Source organism: Larimichthys crocea, chromosome I, assembly GCF_000972845.2.
Source record: "Larimichthys crocea isolate SSNF chromosome I, L_crocea_2.0, whole genome shotgun sequence".
NCBI lineage: Eukaryota > Metazoa > Chordata > Actinopteri > Sciaenidae > Larimichthys > Larimichthys crocea.
The window spans coordinates 35,945,684-35,961,947 of NC_040011.1; the positions used below are offsets into that span (position 1 = coordinate 35,945,684).

General features: G+C 38.3%; 2 protein-coding genes across 3 annotated transcripts; one reads left to right on the plus strand and one right to left on the minus strand.

The window, feature by feature from the left end:
- The first annotated feature begins 1,783 nt into the window (after positions 1-1,783).
- Positions 1,784-8,175, plus strand: LOC109136684 (T-cell surface antigen CD2-like). 2 transcript variants are annotated; one of them, XM_027285192.1, is made up of 6 exons: positions 1,784-2,006; positions 2,820-3,134; positions 3,317-3,574; positions 3,667-3,879; positions 3,990-4,097; positions 4,259-8,175. In XM_027285192.1, the coding sequence occupies exons 1-6, from the start codon at positions 1,958-1,960 to the stop codon at positions 4,444-4,446; spliced, it is 1,131 nt and encodes a 376-aa protein (XP_027140993.1). In that variant the 5' UTR covers positions 1,784-1,957; the 3' UTR covers positions 4,447-8,175. The 2 variants fall into 2 exon arrangements, with proteins under 2 accessions (XP_027140993.1, XP_027140998.1); XM_027285197.1 differs by having other exon boundaries at positions 1,787-2,006; positions 3,667-3,786.
- cdx1a (caudal type homeobox 1a) lies at positions 8,016-12,429 on the minus strand. The gene is made up of 3 exons (XM_010741046.3): positions 11,693-12,429; positions 10,441-10,589; positions 8,016-8,986 (listed from the first exon to the last, which is right to left on the minus strand). Exons 1-3 carry the CDS (start codon positions 12,036-12,038, stop codon positions 8,801-8,803), a joined length of 681 nt encoding a protein of 226 aa, XP_010739348.2. The 5' UTR covers positions 12,039-12,429; the 3' UTR covers positions 8,016-8,800.
- Positions 12,430-16,264: the final 3,835 nt, after the last annotated feature.

Below are 16,264 nucleotides of genomic sequence, written 5' to 3' on the forward strand. Positions count from 1 at the left end.
TTTAGGATCAATGACCTGAGCAGGACTGATGGTGGTGAATATACTTTTACAATCTTTGATTCACTGGTATGCAGATCGGAGCAGTGGACTCTACAGTTGATCTTTCAAGGTAAATAAGCATTTCTGCTACTGGTGAATTCAGTAACATTGACAGACATACATGTCATACTCTATTGATAAACTACATGTATCACATCTTCTACATGAATCTCTATCTATGGCTGTTCTATATTATAAACTGTATGTGATGAAGAAGATTGTTTTAATATCAAAAGTCATCTGAGTGTGTTTCCTTCAGCTCCTGTGTCCTCTGTCCTGCTGGTCTCTGAGTGTCTGTCCCAGGGAGAGATGAGGGTGTCCTGCTCCTCTGAGGGAGGAGACAGTCCTCAGTACAGCTGGACTCTGGATGGACACACACTGACAGACACTCAGCTCCTCTCTGGAAATAATGAGACCAACAACATCACTCTGAAACAAGACGTCTCAGGACAACTGACCTGCTCAGTCAAGAATCACGTCAGTACTGTCTCGAAAGAAGAGACTATATCTACCTGTGGTGAGTGAACTAATATGAAAAATCTACAGTATTCATTTCAAATATAAGAGACACTATGCATATGCAACTTATGAGGACGTGGTAATGGGGCGGCTGCACAATAACTGTCACAGCGATAATTTAACATGTGATTTTGGCATCTCTGATAGAATAAATGTTACAATTGTAAGTTCTTTTAATATTTTAGAGTATTTTCTTTAATCAACAGTTTCCAGTGGAGGGCGACAGACTCTAACAAGATGAGAGTGCACAAGAAACAGGGAAGAGGAAGAAGCCACAAATTATACAGACCAGTTTTAAAACATTACAGAGAAATCATTTGAGATTCAAACCACTGTGTGGCAACAGCACAGAGTGAATGTCACGTATTTTTGGTTTTTGGTTTTACACTCTTGATACTTCTGTCAAATGTCTAATCAATAATCCTCCAGTAGTAGTCTGAAGCTATAATGCTGTTGTAACACTGTATCTAGAGGCTGACATTATGAAAAAATATAATTCAGTGATCGTTATTCTGGCACCCTTCTATTATCCAGTATTCTAGCACTCAAAATAAACCTGATAAAAACTCAAATTGATGCACTAGAGTGATTCATTTTATTTGAATGTTTTAGTGAATCATAAGCCTCGATTTTCAGTCAGCGTATCATGAGGAAGTTAACTGTGTAACCTTCTGTGCTGTCCATGTTTGTCCAAAATCTGTAGTTGTAAAGTTGAACTGAATATTATTCTCCCTTATCTAAATCCAATACCAAAAATTCTACATGTCTTTTATGTAAATTTATATACATTCATGGGTAATTAGATTGCCTTTTTAAATAGCTGAACACGTCACTGTCTGAACCAGAATCAAAAATATAGTTTGGTGTGAGTAAATAATTGTTATGTGCTCAACATGCTCTCATAATAATTACCTTATAGTGGATTAGGGGCAGTTTGAGAGGCTAAGACAACATCTCAGGCTCTGAGTTTTAATAAAGTTGAACTTATCATTCTTTTAGTCAACACAAATATCATGTACCGTATGAATATTTTGTCCAAAATCATGAGATGGACAGATAACATGTAACACATTTTGTTTATTACTTTGTCAGCTGTCAGTTTCAAATCCTCTTTCAGTATGAAGGAAGAATGTTTTCCTCTCTTCCACTCAGTCCATCACACCCATGTGGCCCTTTTGGTCTGGACGCAAAGGGAAGTGAGAATGACATCACTTCCTTTTCTCCTCTCTGTATATAAAAAGATACATACACAACAGCGCTCCACTTTGTCAAAGTATTCACACGTTCTCCTTAGTGGCTGATCACTTTTGAAGACACTGAAGTATAAAAAAAGAATAAAGTAGAGAGGTTTCTCTGGAAGCTGTTGACTGGATCAACAGAGGCTGAACACTGAGGCGACATGGAAGCTGTGGTTGGACTGTTGCTGCTGCTGCTCGGAGTCTCTCATGGTGAGCTGTTCACAGACAACATTAATAACTTGTAATAATATTGGATTCAATATTATGTGAATGAAGTTTTTTGCAACTCGAACTTTTTGGTTTCAAGTATATTCATAAGCATAGAACAGACATTCTCTTCAGTGAAATGTCATACCGCTCAAATATTTCAGGCTTGAAACCTGTTGATTCTGAAGAAATTAATTAAAAAGAAAGTATCGTTTGTATCGTTAAATTAAGACTGCAGCAGTTTTTTTCAAGGGTCAATAGGTTTTTAAAAAAACATTTAGTTTAATCAGAGATCAATTCCACGTTATTGTGCAATTAAAGTAGAAATTATGAGTTTAATGATAATTTATGAATTTATATTTGTAGGATTAAAGCACTTTGTCTCTGACAGTTTAGATATTTAATGAATCCAGTGAAGTGTAATTTTCCTCTATATATTTCCTGAAGTCAAAATTTAAAATAAAACACTATAGGACTTCTTTTTTGTTTTTTCCAAATATAATTTTGCTTCTCTGGGAAAGATGGGATCTGTGCTTTAATTTAAAATAAACTTCAGTAGTTGTGAAGGAGTTTGTAATGACATGTAAAATACCTCTGTTAGTTCCACCTTAACTGTTTTGCAGTTATATGACTGTGTGATGCTCATCTGCACAAAATTAAAAATCGCAGAGAAATAGTTGCACTAAACTGCTATATTTTTGCTTAGATTAATATTTGCATAAGTCTAAAACACTGTCATGGTCATTTATTCTGTAGAAACTGTGTAATTTTAAAATGTTCTTTTACTGTATTTATTTATTTATTTTTAATGTCCAGGTGTGGAAACCTACTGTGATGGCAGACAGGATGGAGCTCAGTGTTATGGAGCTTTGGGAGGAACTGTGGTCCTCCAGCTGATGGACAGCGCCTCAGAAATATCTAGATACCAACTGTTCAAAAACACAACAGCAATACTCTCTGGGATAAAGAAGAGAGTGACTGTGATAGCAGACAGATCCTCATTTACTCCCAGTAATGGAACATTTAGGATCAACGACCTGAGCAGGACTGATGGTGGTGAATATACTCTTAAAATCTTTGATTCAGAAGGACTCAGTTTAAAGCAGCGGACTCTACAGTTGATCATTCAAGGTAAATAAGTATTTTTGACTTCTGGTGAATTCAGTAACATTGACAGACATACATGTCATACTCTATTGATAAACTACATGTATCTCATCTTCTACATGTATCTCTCTCTATGTCTGTTCTGTATTATAAACTGTATGTAATGAAGAAGATTGTTTTAATATCAAAAATAATGTTTCTTTCAGCTCCTGTGTCCTCTGTCCTGCTGGTCTCTGAGTGTCTGTCCCAGGGAGAGATGAGGGTGTCCTGCTCCTCTGAGGGAGGAGACAGTCCTCAGTACAGCTGGACTCTGGATGGACACACACTGACAGACACTCAGCTCCTCTCTGTAAATAATGAGACCAACAACATCACTCTGAAACAAGACGTCTCAGGACAACTGACCTGCTCAGTCAAGAATCACGTCAGTACTGTCTCAGAAACAAAGACAATATCTACCTGTGGTGAGTGAGAACATGAGTGGAAAACAGTTTGATGATTATAAAACTGATGATTACATGAACAATGTTCATATTGATGTGTTTCTTCTCCAAAGGCTTCATATTTATTAACTGCATCTCAAATGGGACACGCATATCACAGTGGGTGCTTGAAGCCAATAACACTCTGTGTATTGGGACAACAACAACACCAACTTCTACCATGACACCTGAGGGTAAGGAGAATGACACCACAGTGTCAATTAAACCCTCCACTAATAATACATCCTCCAATCAAACCTCCTCCAACACAGACCCATGGTACATTAGTAAGTGAAAACTAACTAACTGCAGTGGATTCATTAACACATCTTTGTTTGTCTATTTCCATAAAAACCTGTAATGTTTGCTAACGTAACCATCTGTGTGTCTTTTACAGGGCATATACCAATTATAGCTGGGGTACTCTCTGCTCTCGTAATTCTCCTTGTGGTCGGGGTGGCATTAGTCTGTGTTCATCAGAAAAAACAAAAAAACAAACCTAAAGGTAATGAACAATATTTCCCTTTCCCTCTCAATGCATGTTTTCAGTGTTATCAGCCTTTTTATATAACTCTCAGCACAAAAGCAAATAAGTGGATTTTATTTACTCACTTAGTCTATTTAGGCGTTAAATATGACATGCTTGTGCCACTTCTTACTCCACAGAAGAAGATGATGAACAGGAGTTAACATATGCTGATGTTAGGATCGTGCAGCGGCAGGGGAGGCAGATACAGCAGGTGGCAGAGGTGGATGTGGAGTATGGCCAAGTGAAGTTCTCAGGGCGACCTCGACAGACTGTTAAACAGACAGAAGATGCGTGTGTGTACGCCATGGTCCGTAAAGGCAGGTGAATCAAAATGTTCAGTGTTTTTACACTGAAGGCAGATGGAGGAAATGTCTCACCATTATTTAATGTGATTTTCAATAGGAAGCCATCAGTGCTCATAGTATTTATTTCCATCACTTATAGTTTAGTTCTGATGAGCGGACGTATCAGTTCCATCATTTTTGTCACATTAGTATTTATGGACTTGTTTTTACAGACTATTTAACATTTCCTTAAAAAAAAATTTTTTGTCTTTATTTACACAATGTTGTGCTTCCTTGTTGTTACTTGTAATTTCAAAGTAAAGTTGCAATAATTGTCATACGCATTTTTAAGAATGTAAATGTCTTTACAGCATTTTTAGTTTTATTCATATTTAAGGATTGGTAGATATGAACTGTGCTCTGAAAAAGTTACATTGTTACATTCATGCTGGTGAATCATTTGTGGTCACGTGTCATCTATTTTTAACTTGATCTGACAGTAATAAAGTCACTTAAGTTTACTTCAAATCAAAATGTTTTTTTTTAAACAGATGTGGATGGATTAGTTAAGGCTCAGAGTATATCAAAGGAACTTTTTTGCTCTTGCTTGGTAGATGAACCCTCTATCCTATTGATTGTTTTTTGCAATTGTGAAGATTTCTCAGACCCCAGAGGGGTTTAATTAAAGGCTCAATGCAGTGCGTGAGTCTCAGTCTCATGTTCAACCGCGTTGCCTTCCTTTGGTTCTTTAGGCCAAGCCGCTTGTCTTTCAGGAAGTTGGCAGTGAGCACAAAGTTGTTTCCATGATGTAAACACTTCTGCTTTTTCAGTGTTCAGTCTTGCAAAAGATGTGTTGCTCACTGTCCAGTGTTCCAACCATTTGTTTCAGCTAATGCTAAAAAATCCCTTTAGTTCAATGATGAAAGTGAGTGAGTTGTGTAGTTGCAGCTTACAATCATATATACGTTGGTTGGGGAAGTTTGTTGGGTTTACTTTAGTAGATGCAGACATACAATCTTTTTATTAATAATTGCACTTTGCCTGAAAAAAAAACAGCAGTTCCTTTTGAAATTTCAAAATGATTACCACTTCCACCTTTTCCCCTTAACAAATACAATATGTTTGCAACAAAGGAGGAACACCTGGTAAACGACTGGGTTAATTTGTTCTCTTTTCTTGTTTAATGAAACGAGAGGGGAACTGAGAGGGACAAATGTAGTTTTCTTTTTCAAGAGGAAAGGGACTTAACAGTTTGAGTGTTATGAGATGTGTTATCTTTTAACCATCATGTTTTCTATATTTAGTGTGATGCGTTTCCTACGACTGTGGCTTCCAGTACAGAATGTACCTGCCACAACAGATATCAGTGTTACTCAGCTAGCTTGCCGCTTACTGATGCTTTAATAAGTTAAATAACTCAGACTCCAGCTTTTAACTCTGGAAGAATAAACTCATCTACATTGTGGTTAATTATGATTCGCTCATGATTTAAAATTATTCTGACAGGTTTCAATGAAGGAAGGAATTAAATTCAACTACATGCAAGTGAGGACTAGATTAAGTAGATAAATATGTTATTTATATCCATTGTTGTGCCGTGAGCAGGTAAACAAGGAATAAACAGTAAAACACAGAGCACATCCAATACCACAATGTTAGTACACTAGCAGAATTTACGTGAGCCCCTTTGCATATTCTAGACTCAGAGGTTTTGTTGTTAGAGCATGAGATAAAAATAGAACCGTTAAATCTTCAATGCAGAGACCGACTGCTGTGAATAACCTTTTGGTATTTCTGTCTGGTGTCTTCCAGTCTGGTGCAAGTTAGTTGACTGTAGTTTTGTTTAATTTAATGGCTTGGCATTTTTTGTTTTAAAGCATCAGTGTGTATGATTTAGTGGTAAAGTTGCAGATTGCAAACCAGTCTTTGTCTTGTTTTTCTATTCCAAGCACAAAAACAGAAACTATGGTGGCCACAATACGTGTGATGAATGCCGAACTCCCTATCTAGAGCTGTTTAGTGTGTCTATGAGGATCTGTATAGTGTCTGTAGTTCTCAAGTAACATCTTATTTTCAGGTGACTCTACAACAATAAAAATATATTATATATTAGTAATAAATATAGTCAAAATCAAATATATATATATATATGTGTGTGTGTGTGTGTGTGTGTGTGTGTGTGTGTGTGTGTGTGTGTGTGTGTGTGTGTGCTTGTATTTTTGTATTTAAGGTAACACCACATGCTTTTAGTTGTATACTTGCGATGGGTTTAATCAAGTCAGGGGTTACGGGATTGGTTTGGTTTGATAGCTTGAGGTTAAAGGTTCACAACCATAGATTGCTATTCAGCTGATTCAGAGTTATAAAATTGGTGTTTATGGGTCATGATAGTTGTAGTGTCCTTAAACAGCCACCTGAGCACATTTCTTTGTTGAACGCTCTTGTTGAAACACAGGTGATCTTCTGACTAACATAATTTACTGAGCAAATAATTAACAACACAGGTGAAGTGCAATAAAGACGCAGTCCAGTCCAGTATCCTTTTGTCATCTGATTAGTTATCCAGTACTACTTTATTCAATGCAATAACTGTATGCAAATCACAATGTACTGTTGCAGCTGTTTGATATGTGTATAACATAGGAAATCCAAAAAGATTAGACTGTTGCACTTTAGCTCTTGATAGGTTTGGTTGACACGCAATTGAACATTTATTTCTTCCTCATAAAAAAACAGGTGATTTTGTCGTTGTCATGACACATTCATGTGATGTTACTTTGCAATGCCAAAGACATCTAACTATAAAACCAAGACTGGTATGTGGTGCCAATTCATCAGTCCTGGGCATGTCAGTTTTTGAAGATATTCCTCAGGTGACTTGTGATTTACCATTTTAATATTTTGTATATAATTTAGCAGAGTAGAGAAAACAGCCCAGATACTTTTTCTCTTTGGCATAATGAAGAGTTATCTACTCTCAGTGTTAATGAACGTGCAGCAAAACATCTTTTATAAGCAGCGAAATAAGCCTCTGCTTAAGTGTGAAAATATATAAGCAATGAAAGAGAAACCTTAAAGAAACGGATGAATACACAGGCTGCACAAAGATGATGCTACAGTCATTTATTTTGAAATCCTTGGCTGAGTGCGGTTGGTACTAAATTTTCATTGCTACATTTGTTACTTTTCCTTCCTCTTCTGTGACCACCAAACATAAACAGTCTGAAAGCTGACAACCACTTACATATAAAGCAACACATATTCAGCACTTTACACAATACATACGACACAAAAGACTTGAGAAGCTATTTTTTCCCCCTACTGTTACAGTGGCTGTAAAATGATTTGCCATATTGCAGCAACCCTTTTTTAAGGATGTGTCTTAACACTGCTGTCTGAGCATTGTATCCCACGGCCATTTTTTAAATATGTTTGCTCTCAGTTCCTTGTTGTTATCACAATGTTGTACCAAAAAAATAAAAATAAAATGAGAATATATTTTAAGTCAGAATGGGGAACATGTTTGTGCATGTTATATTATAAGCCTGTTTACCTGTTGCAATAAATGCCAAATGCCAACATTTGTTTTATAATATCAAGATTACTTTAACTTCCTTTTTTTTTTTCCATTTTAACCCTTCTATTAGGGTACATACAGCTTCCTTCCTCTTTCAAACTGTAACACATTTGTTCAGTAGAAAAATGTATATTCCCGTGCAATCATGCATACATATTACATAAGAAAGAACATTAAAGGCTTGTTGAACTTTTCTCTTTGTGTATGTTTTTTCTGCTTTCCTTAGTATCAACAGACACTATCACTATCACACTGCTCTCTCTGTTTCCTGTGTATGAAATTGTGATAAACAGACAAATTTGCATCATTTTACTTATCAAAGAAGTAGCTGTTATGGTATGCATTAGCAGAACTTTTATCATTAATTAGCATTTGTATTTATATGCTTAAGTGTAATTTTGAGACACATTTCCATATGCAGTTAGGACAAATTATACAAAAAAAACAAAAGATAAAAAAACCCCCAGACACATTATACCTATTACTCATGACGCAGATACCAACCAGATATCAAGTCCACAGGAAGCTCAGCTTCCCTTGGTATTAAAGAGAGATGAACGTCTGAAGTCACACACGTTTGACAAGTTTCATGTTATCCAGTGATTCTTTGTCCATATTAACATATTCAAATCCTGTGATTGGCAAATTCCAACTAAAGATGATCAGTGCATCGGACGTGAAGTGCTTGTTATTGTGAAAGGCAGGAGGTGCAGCATTATAACAACATGTTGATGTGAATCATCTTCATTCATTCTGTGGTAAACAAAATACAGTATGTACATATTTCACGCCATATCAGTCGTCCATATGAAATCCACCTAGTACTCCTCTGATATAGTGTCAGACAAAATGTTGCTGCTGGGGCTGGTAGCGATGGGGCCGTCATGGAGTCCCCCAAGCGTAGGTGGGTTGGGTGTAGTTGTTGAGGCCTGTTGAGAATGTTGCAGCTTCTTCCTGTTTATCTTCCTCTCTTTAGCGCGTCTGTTCTGAAACCAGATTTTCACCTGAAACAGGAATACACACAAACATATAAATATAAATACATTTAGTGAGAACTCTTGTTGTATATTTTTGCTTTTGTGTTTGCTTCATCTCATCCTGCCTCACCTACTTCTCGAAATGCTTTGCTGCACTTAATTCTTGGATTAACAATCTAAATGAGTAGCATCAGTAATATCATCATGAGAGCAAGAGTGAATGATTCACCATTAATGCGTATGCAAAGATGTTAGATGTTGACCACATAGCCATATCCCACAAGCATCCTCTGAGTGGCTCGGCATACATGATACACTGATCAGACAGGATGTTTACAGAACATTCAGAACAAAGTCCATTCACATGCTGATAGGTAAATAACCACAAACTACAATGATATTGACTATGAAAATCTACCCCTATAAGACACTTTTACTATTTGCAGTGTTAAAATTCTCCCTACAGACGTGTTTGAAACGCTGTTAGAATGAAAAGTTGATGTCATGTCTGATGTAATCGATGACTCACAGATAAAACTAACACCGCACAAGTGCACGTAGATGTCACATCCTTTAAAGAATTACTTATCAAAAAAAATAAGAAGAACAAAGAAGAATAAAAAGGGTTTTAAATAGACTGCTGAAAATGTCTGCCTCATCGAGATATTAAAGTATGATGATAAGAAAAATACAGCATCAAGCAACGACATGGACGTGCACCAAAACCTAATTTCCTGATTTTCCACTGTCCCCTCTGTGGCCCACACAAACATAAGAAAAGAATGAAACAGAAGGGTTTAACTGAAATAATTATGTTATTATATTACATTTAAGTTCATGTTATGTTTATTAATATTTTTCGCCCTATTACACCTCCTATGCGACGCTCTTTGATATGCAGCAGCCTTTCCTAACATTGGCGGTCATTCCTGAAAAGCATGCACTCTTTTTTCGTAGTTCCTTTGAATTATTTCTGATGACCTTGTGAGTAATAAGACACAGCTTTCCTCAGTCCAAAACAGTCTAGGGTTTTTGTGCTACAGCTTTGCCTGGTCTGGTATGACCAGTAGTTCGTGGTGCATTTACCAATATCCCGTAATTGCAATTTTTGGCCACGGTGGCCACTGTTCAGCAAGATTTACAAATGAACTTGCTAACTTTACTTTTGTTTTCAGCTGCATGTTACATATTTGAATGTATCCAAATGCCTTCTAAGGCCAGGAGGATACTTTTATACTTTCTGTGTATTTTCTTTCAGTTTATTTGTGCAGCTATAGTAATTGTGTATTGGGCTCTGAGCGCTGCCAAAATGTTGGTGACCTCGACCCAGACCTACTCACTTAAATGCAATACTGGAAAATAATGTGATTAAATGCACCTTGTTGCATTGTTTCCTGCATCGTAACGCTTCCTGTGCTTCCTCTGATCTCTCCACCCATTACCACTCTACCTCTAACTTTAATTTGCCCCAGTCCTCTCACTTGTCTCTCGGAGAGGCCCAGTGCCCCTGACAGCTCGGTCTTCCTCCTCATGGCGATGTAACGGTTGAACTGAAACTCCTTCTCCAGCTCGAGGCGTTGCTGGTCAGTGTACACCACCCTGTACTTGTCCTTAGTGCGAGTCTTTCCTCCTAAATCACACAAAACAACCCTGAGTTAGTAAGCGGATATGTAAGATTGGATGGTTGACTGACTTAGTGAATGCAAGTGAATAGGTGTGTTATCCTGCCAGTAACACAAGCAAGAAGGATTATAATATAAGTGAGTCACGTGGTCAAACAGACGACTAATTTGAAGACGTCTGGTGCCACGTTCAAGTTCAGGCGCCACTTAAAGCCTCATCAACTCTATTAATCATGCTAACTATAACTAATGTAAAGACTCCTCACTGCATTGCATCAGCGGTTCCCCTTATCACTGTGAGTTGTGTTTACATAGGTGTTTACACAGCCAGCTATTCATTGACACACATGTTCACACACACTCTTAGGAAAAGGGTGAGTCAGAGTTATTGATCTGAGAACTTGATCGATCGACGCTGAGCTACACACACACACACAGACATGAGTAAAGCCTTAAGTGGAGATTTGGTTTGACTTCTGCTGACCTCCTGTAATGCCTGTGTTATCTAGCCAGTTTGTCACCCTATCTACGCACCCAGTGGACAGAGAGGGTGGGGAGCTACACTTCTGCAGACTTCACCGCCTCCACTGTTAGCTTTCCATTGACATCTCGCAACACTTTGCGAGAAGGGGAGGTGAAAATCTTGATGAATGTGCGTGTGCATTGTCAGTCTGTCTTTACTCTGTATACATGTTGAAATTGTTCCCATCTATTAATATGCAGTTTACCACATGCGTCATGTCTCTACTGCAGGGGGTTTGTTTGCCACAGCACTGCACCCAGGAATCTAGATGCCTATGATAAAAAACTTGAATTATCATCACTTGTTATCTATATGGCTCGTTTCCTGTTAGTTGCTACAGTGTTTAAGATATGTGATCAGACCACGAAATGTATCAAACAACTTCAGATAGGAGTTTTGTCTATGTTAAAGAAGCAGTACCAAGTGTTTAAATGTATTAGAAACACTAAAGACAAATTATTACATAGAATTATATATTACCATGGATTATTTATTATATTTATCAAATAAAATGTTTCATTACACCACACAGTCTATAGTAAGCCAGCATTGTGACCTCTCTGGCTCTATGCATTATGTTAATCCCACCTGAAATGGTCGGTCTGATGGATTCATGTGGTCTCCTCCTGGAGTTTAAGAGGTCCTGTCCGTTGATAAAGTTGTATGGAGTGAACGACCCCCCTCCAGCGGCGGTGGGCGTGCCGCTCAGCTCCGGGGAGGAGAAGCTCACCTGTCCGGCGCTGGGGCTTGACCCCGGGAAGCTGTAGGGATACTCCTCCCGGGGAGCGTAGACCGGGTTCCAGGCACTTGTCGACGGGTCACCGACTCCCGGGACGTGATGGTAACCGGTGAAGTCATACGGAGGCGGAATGTACTGACTGTTCAGTGACAGCGTCTGAGCCGGGAGTCTGGCCGACTGTGTGTTGGGGTACATACCTGTGTCCTCGTCCGACAGGTAGGGTTACTCTCAGGTGTACCTCAGTGAATCAAACTGTCTGGCGCATGTTAGGCTCTGGCTCTCTGTTTTTCACTTCAGTCTAAGGTTCAGGCTTATTACCGTCCGGCTACCTGTGCAGTAAGACTACACACCTTTATGGATTTACTGCCAGGAGTTCAAAAGTATCATCATGACGTCACGTTTTACCTGAGACCCACCTGCCTGCTCGTCTTGGCGACATGAGGGCATTGACCCCGACTCACCCAGTGTGCCGCCTTGGTAGGGATATTTTTGATAGGTCCATCATGTCAGGCGTGCGTGAGCCGTACACACACACGCGTGCACGTACGTGTGTGTGTGGATCATGTGATATCCCGCACAGAGGTTGTAAATGAAAATATAAGCGGGCTGCTGCTGAATGAAAAGTGAAAGTATTCATTAGGCAGAGGAATGGCTCTTGCTGACGTTTTTCTACACAGCTGTGTGTGTAACTGTCAACATTAAATCCCTTTAAATGTAATGTATTCAGTTTGTTTTTTTACACAAAGAGCCTTAAAAACACATGGCATGTGAAGTATTTGTGTTACTGTGCAATAAAAAAAGAGTACTGACACATTTGAACATAATGAACTAATGTTGAGCTAAATTTTCATAGTTGTTTAAAATTAGACTCTTTGATAAGATAAATATTTTTTTGAAAATGTACAATATCAGTGAAGTAGTTACTGTAGCTGTCAATTATATGTGGTGGTTTAAAAAGCAAAATGTTTGCATGAATATTCTCAGTTACAGTCCTACAGTAAAGGAAAGCGAGTAGACATAATATACATTATGTCTACCAAGAATTGGTGTGACAAAACAGTTTGTCACCTACAAACATGTTTCCTAGTAAGTGTGCAACTGTTTATCTTAAACTTCCTCATTCAAGTAATGGGTCACTCACTATATATACATTTATTTGTTATCTTGTTCTTTAAAAAAATATAGGATGGAAATTTTTATGGGGATTCTTTAATTTCAGGTTTATTTATCATACGCAGGTTAACACAGGGTCAACAATACAATGAAAGCTGTGTGACAAGAGGAACCGGTAGGCTCAGCATTAAAGTATTATGTGACAGCGAAGTAAGGAACTTAGAGAAAGACATACGTGAAAATCATCACCACCAGTGAGATTATAATTATGTTATTTATTTTAAAAAACCCTCAATACTTTGTGTAGTAATAGTTTATAGGCTAATACAAATGTACAGAAATAATCTCTTCAAATCAGGTTTAAAGTTGTGTTGTCCACTATACCCAAGCTCAAAACCACCACATGAGGGCAGTAAAAAACTGGTAATTGGCAGGTAACTTACCACATCCTTCATAGATACAAACTTTCTGTTCACAAACATGAGGTGCATGATAATATGCACAAGAGTTCTCAATCCTGTCTGCTCTTGGTTTTAAACTTTTCCCTCATTCAATTGATGTACTCTGAATATTATGCCATAAAGTATACCGTTTATTCCACTTGTTGAGTTTTCTGTGGGTCCATCTGAGTCTGACAAACATTCATAAAAGATTCATGTTAGTATCTTGGTCAGAACACTCATTATCAGCTATAACAGCAATCAGCTGTTCGCGTGAAGCAGGCTCATGTTAATGGAGAGAAAAGTGCTACAGGCCTGGACATTAAGGAAAGTGCAACATAAACATCAACACATATTGCATAAAGCTCGGAAGACAATACATCACAGCCACCAAGTGAAAACAACTCGGCTAGAAATAAAAACAAATATGCTTTTAGCACTCACAGGATACATTAGATCATGTGTTAATGTACAACTGGACTGTGCAATTTATCTTCAAACATTCAAAAGTTTAAATTTATCCACTGCTGTGTGCCAAAAAATGAAAACCCCAGGCTGTGTAAATCTTTAATATTTATCCAAATGAAGGGTTACTGTAAATAATGATACATATATAGAGGTTAAGTTTAAACAGTACAGCATAAACACTGTTCCCACTGGTCTCCTTGTACTTGTCCCGACATTCAAATTCATCGAGGGGGAACTAATAAGAGACCTGTAGCTTCTTTTCGCTGTTTTTAAAAGCTCACATGTGTTAGAAGGAGAGCTGCTGTAGGTGCCCAGACACACCCAGAGCTTTTATGTTGCACAGTCAGTCTTCTCCTTCCTTTTCTGACCTATTACAGTCAAGTGATAACCCCCTACAACATATCTGTCAGATTGTGTTTCACAAACACTGAAAAGAGGAGAGGGGTTTATGTTATTTTAGATGGTGTTCAACAAATGTCAAATGTGTATGCTCACGCAAGTCTGTGTTCAGAATCGCCTAATTAATGACAAGACACCATAGAGGTTTTGGCTTATGTGACGTCTATGATGACAGTACAATATTTATTCATCACATTGATGCTCTTCTTCCCTTCTGGTTAAACTAGATTGTGTGAACTGAACTCACTGTTGTTCCGTAGGCCATGTTTTTAGACAGTCTGCCATAGAAAGCGGACAGGAAATGAATGCAGACAGAGGATGACATGCAACACTAGTCCCTGGCCTGACACACCTCCCCAGGTTGCTGCTAGTTTCTCAAAACTTTCTGCTGGGCTTTTTATTTATTTCATGATGATTTTACCTAACTAAATCAATAAAGTCTAAGATGTAGTCCTCAAATTTCAAATATCTTACTGAACAATAGTCCTAGTACTAATAGTATTTTTTGTATGTAACAATACGATTTATTGATTAATTAAAAATGGGGGCCATTAATTTTCTGTTAATTAACTGTTAACTGTCTAAATTGAGTTTTACCTCTCCTGTGTTGCTCTTTAAGTTGTTATTTAATTTGACATGAGAGGTTGTATCTCAAAGTATGATGAGGATGATTGTCACTGTTGTTGTTTTTGTGTACTGGACATGTGTTTTAGGTTTAGGCCTGAGCAATATCTGAATCAAGTGTCAAGGAGACTTTAATTTTTTCAAAGTAAATAAGACTACTGACCACTTAGAGTGCTTTTAAAGCAGAAGCTGCCATGCAAGGCCCCATCTGCTCATCAAGAGCGAATGAGCGCTTCCTATCCAAAGCACTCACAATGATGCTAAGCTCATCTATTAACATACCAATGTGACGGGTATCAGGAACTATTTGGGGTCAGGATCTTGCTCAAAGACACTTTGACAGGGCTGCAAGAGCCAGAACCTTTGATTGCTAAATGACGCACTCTACCACTGAAGCCTAAGTCACGTTTATTGGTACAATTTATGATAAATCTGACTCCAGATGTGTTATGCCTTCATCCATCTTCATCTATCAGAGGTGTGCTGGGTTCAGCTCCAGGTCCAGGCATCAGCCCTGCTTTTTGCACACACACACACACCCCCATCCCAGGGGCCTGCAGCGGCCCCTGTCTGTCAGACACTAAAAGATAAATTTGTTTTATCTGAAATCCAGCAAAATACACACACAGCAAACACCCTAAAGGGTGGTTGCATTAGTGGAGCTCCAGCTATGGCAACAATCCAGATCAGCAGTGAGAGAAACCACTCTTTAGCTGCTCTGATAGGCTGAATAGGCGTTGTATTGTTGTAGCAGAATGCTTTGGAGTCCAGTCTAATAAGTGGTTTGCCACTCTGCCAAGCTGTATGACTAAAAAAGGAGAGCTATCACATATAAAGCAATAGACACGACTCCACTGTAGCAACATGGTAAAATTATGTCCACATTAGACACATCTGTCTTGGCACTCTTTACATATTTACACCCAGCATGTCCTGTTCGAGCTGTGATTTGCCGCAGGATGTGTGTACCCAGCTGGTAAAAGTTTTTGTGTGGAGTATTTGCATAATGTGAATGTATTTTCTTTTTTTTGTTTAAGTAGATTCATTTTTGCAATTTATTGCAAGAAGGCGTTAATTACATGGAAAGAAATGAATCGATGTTACGGTGGGACAGTCCTGTGTGGTGTTGTTCCCCTTCTATCTAATAACTGAGGCTCACAGGCTCTCTAATTACCTCTAGCAGGGCTTTTATATTTACCCTCACAATTAGAGGAGAACATGGTTACTGTCCAATTTAGCCCCTGTCCCCTTTTCCCCCCTGTCTGCCCCGACCCCTTGTTAGAGAGAAAAGGCCCTCGTCAGCTGCAGGGTTGCGTTATGAATTTCAAGCTATCCTCTAATATCCTGGGAAAGGAAGAAATTAGGGTGAGTGCCAAT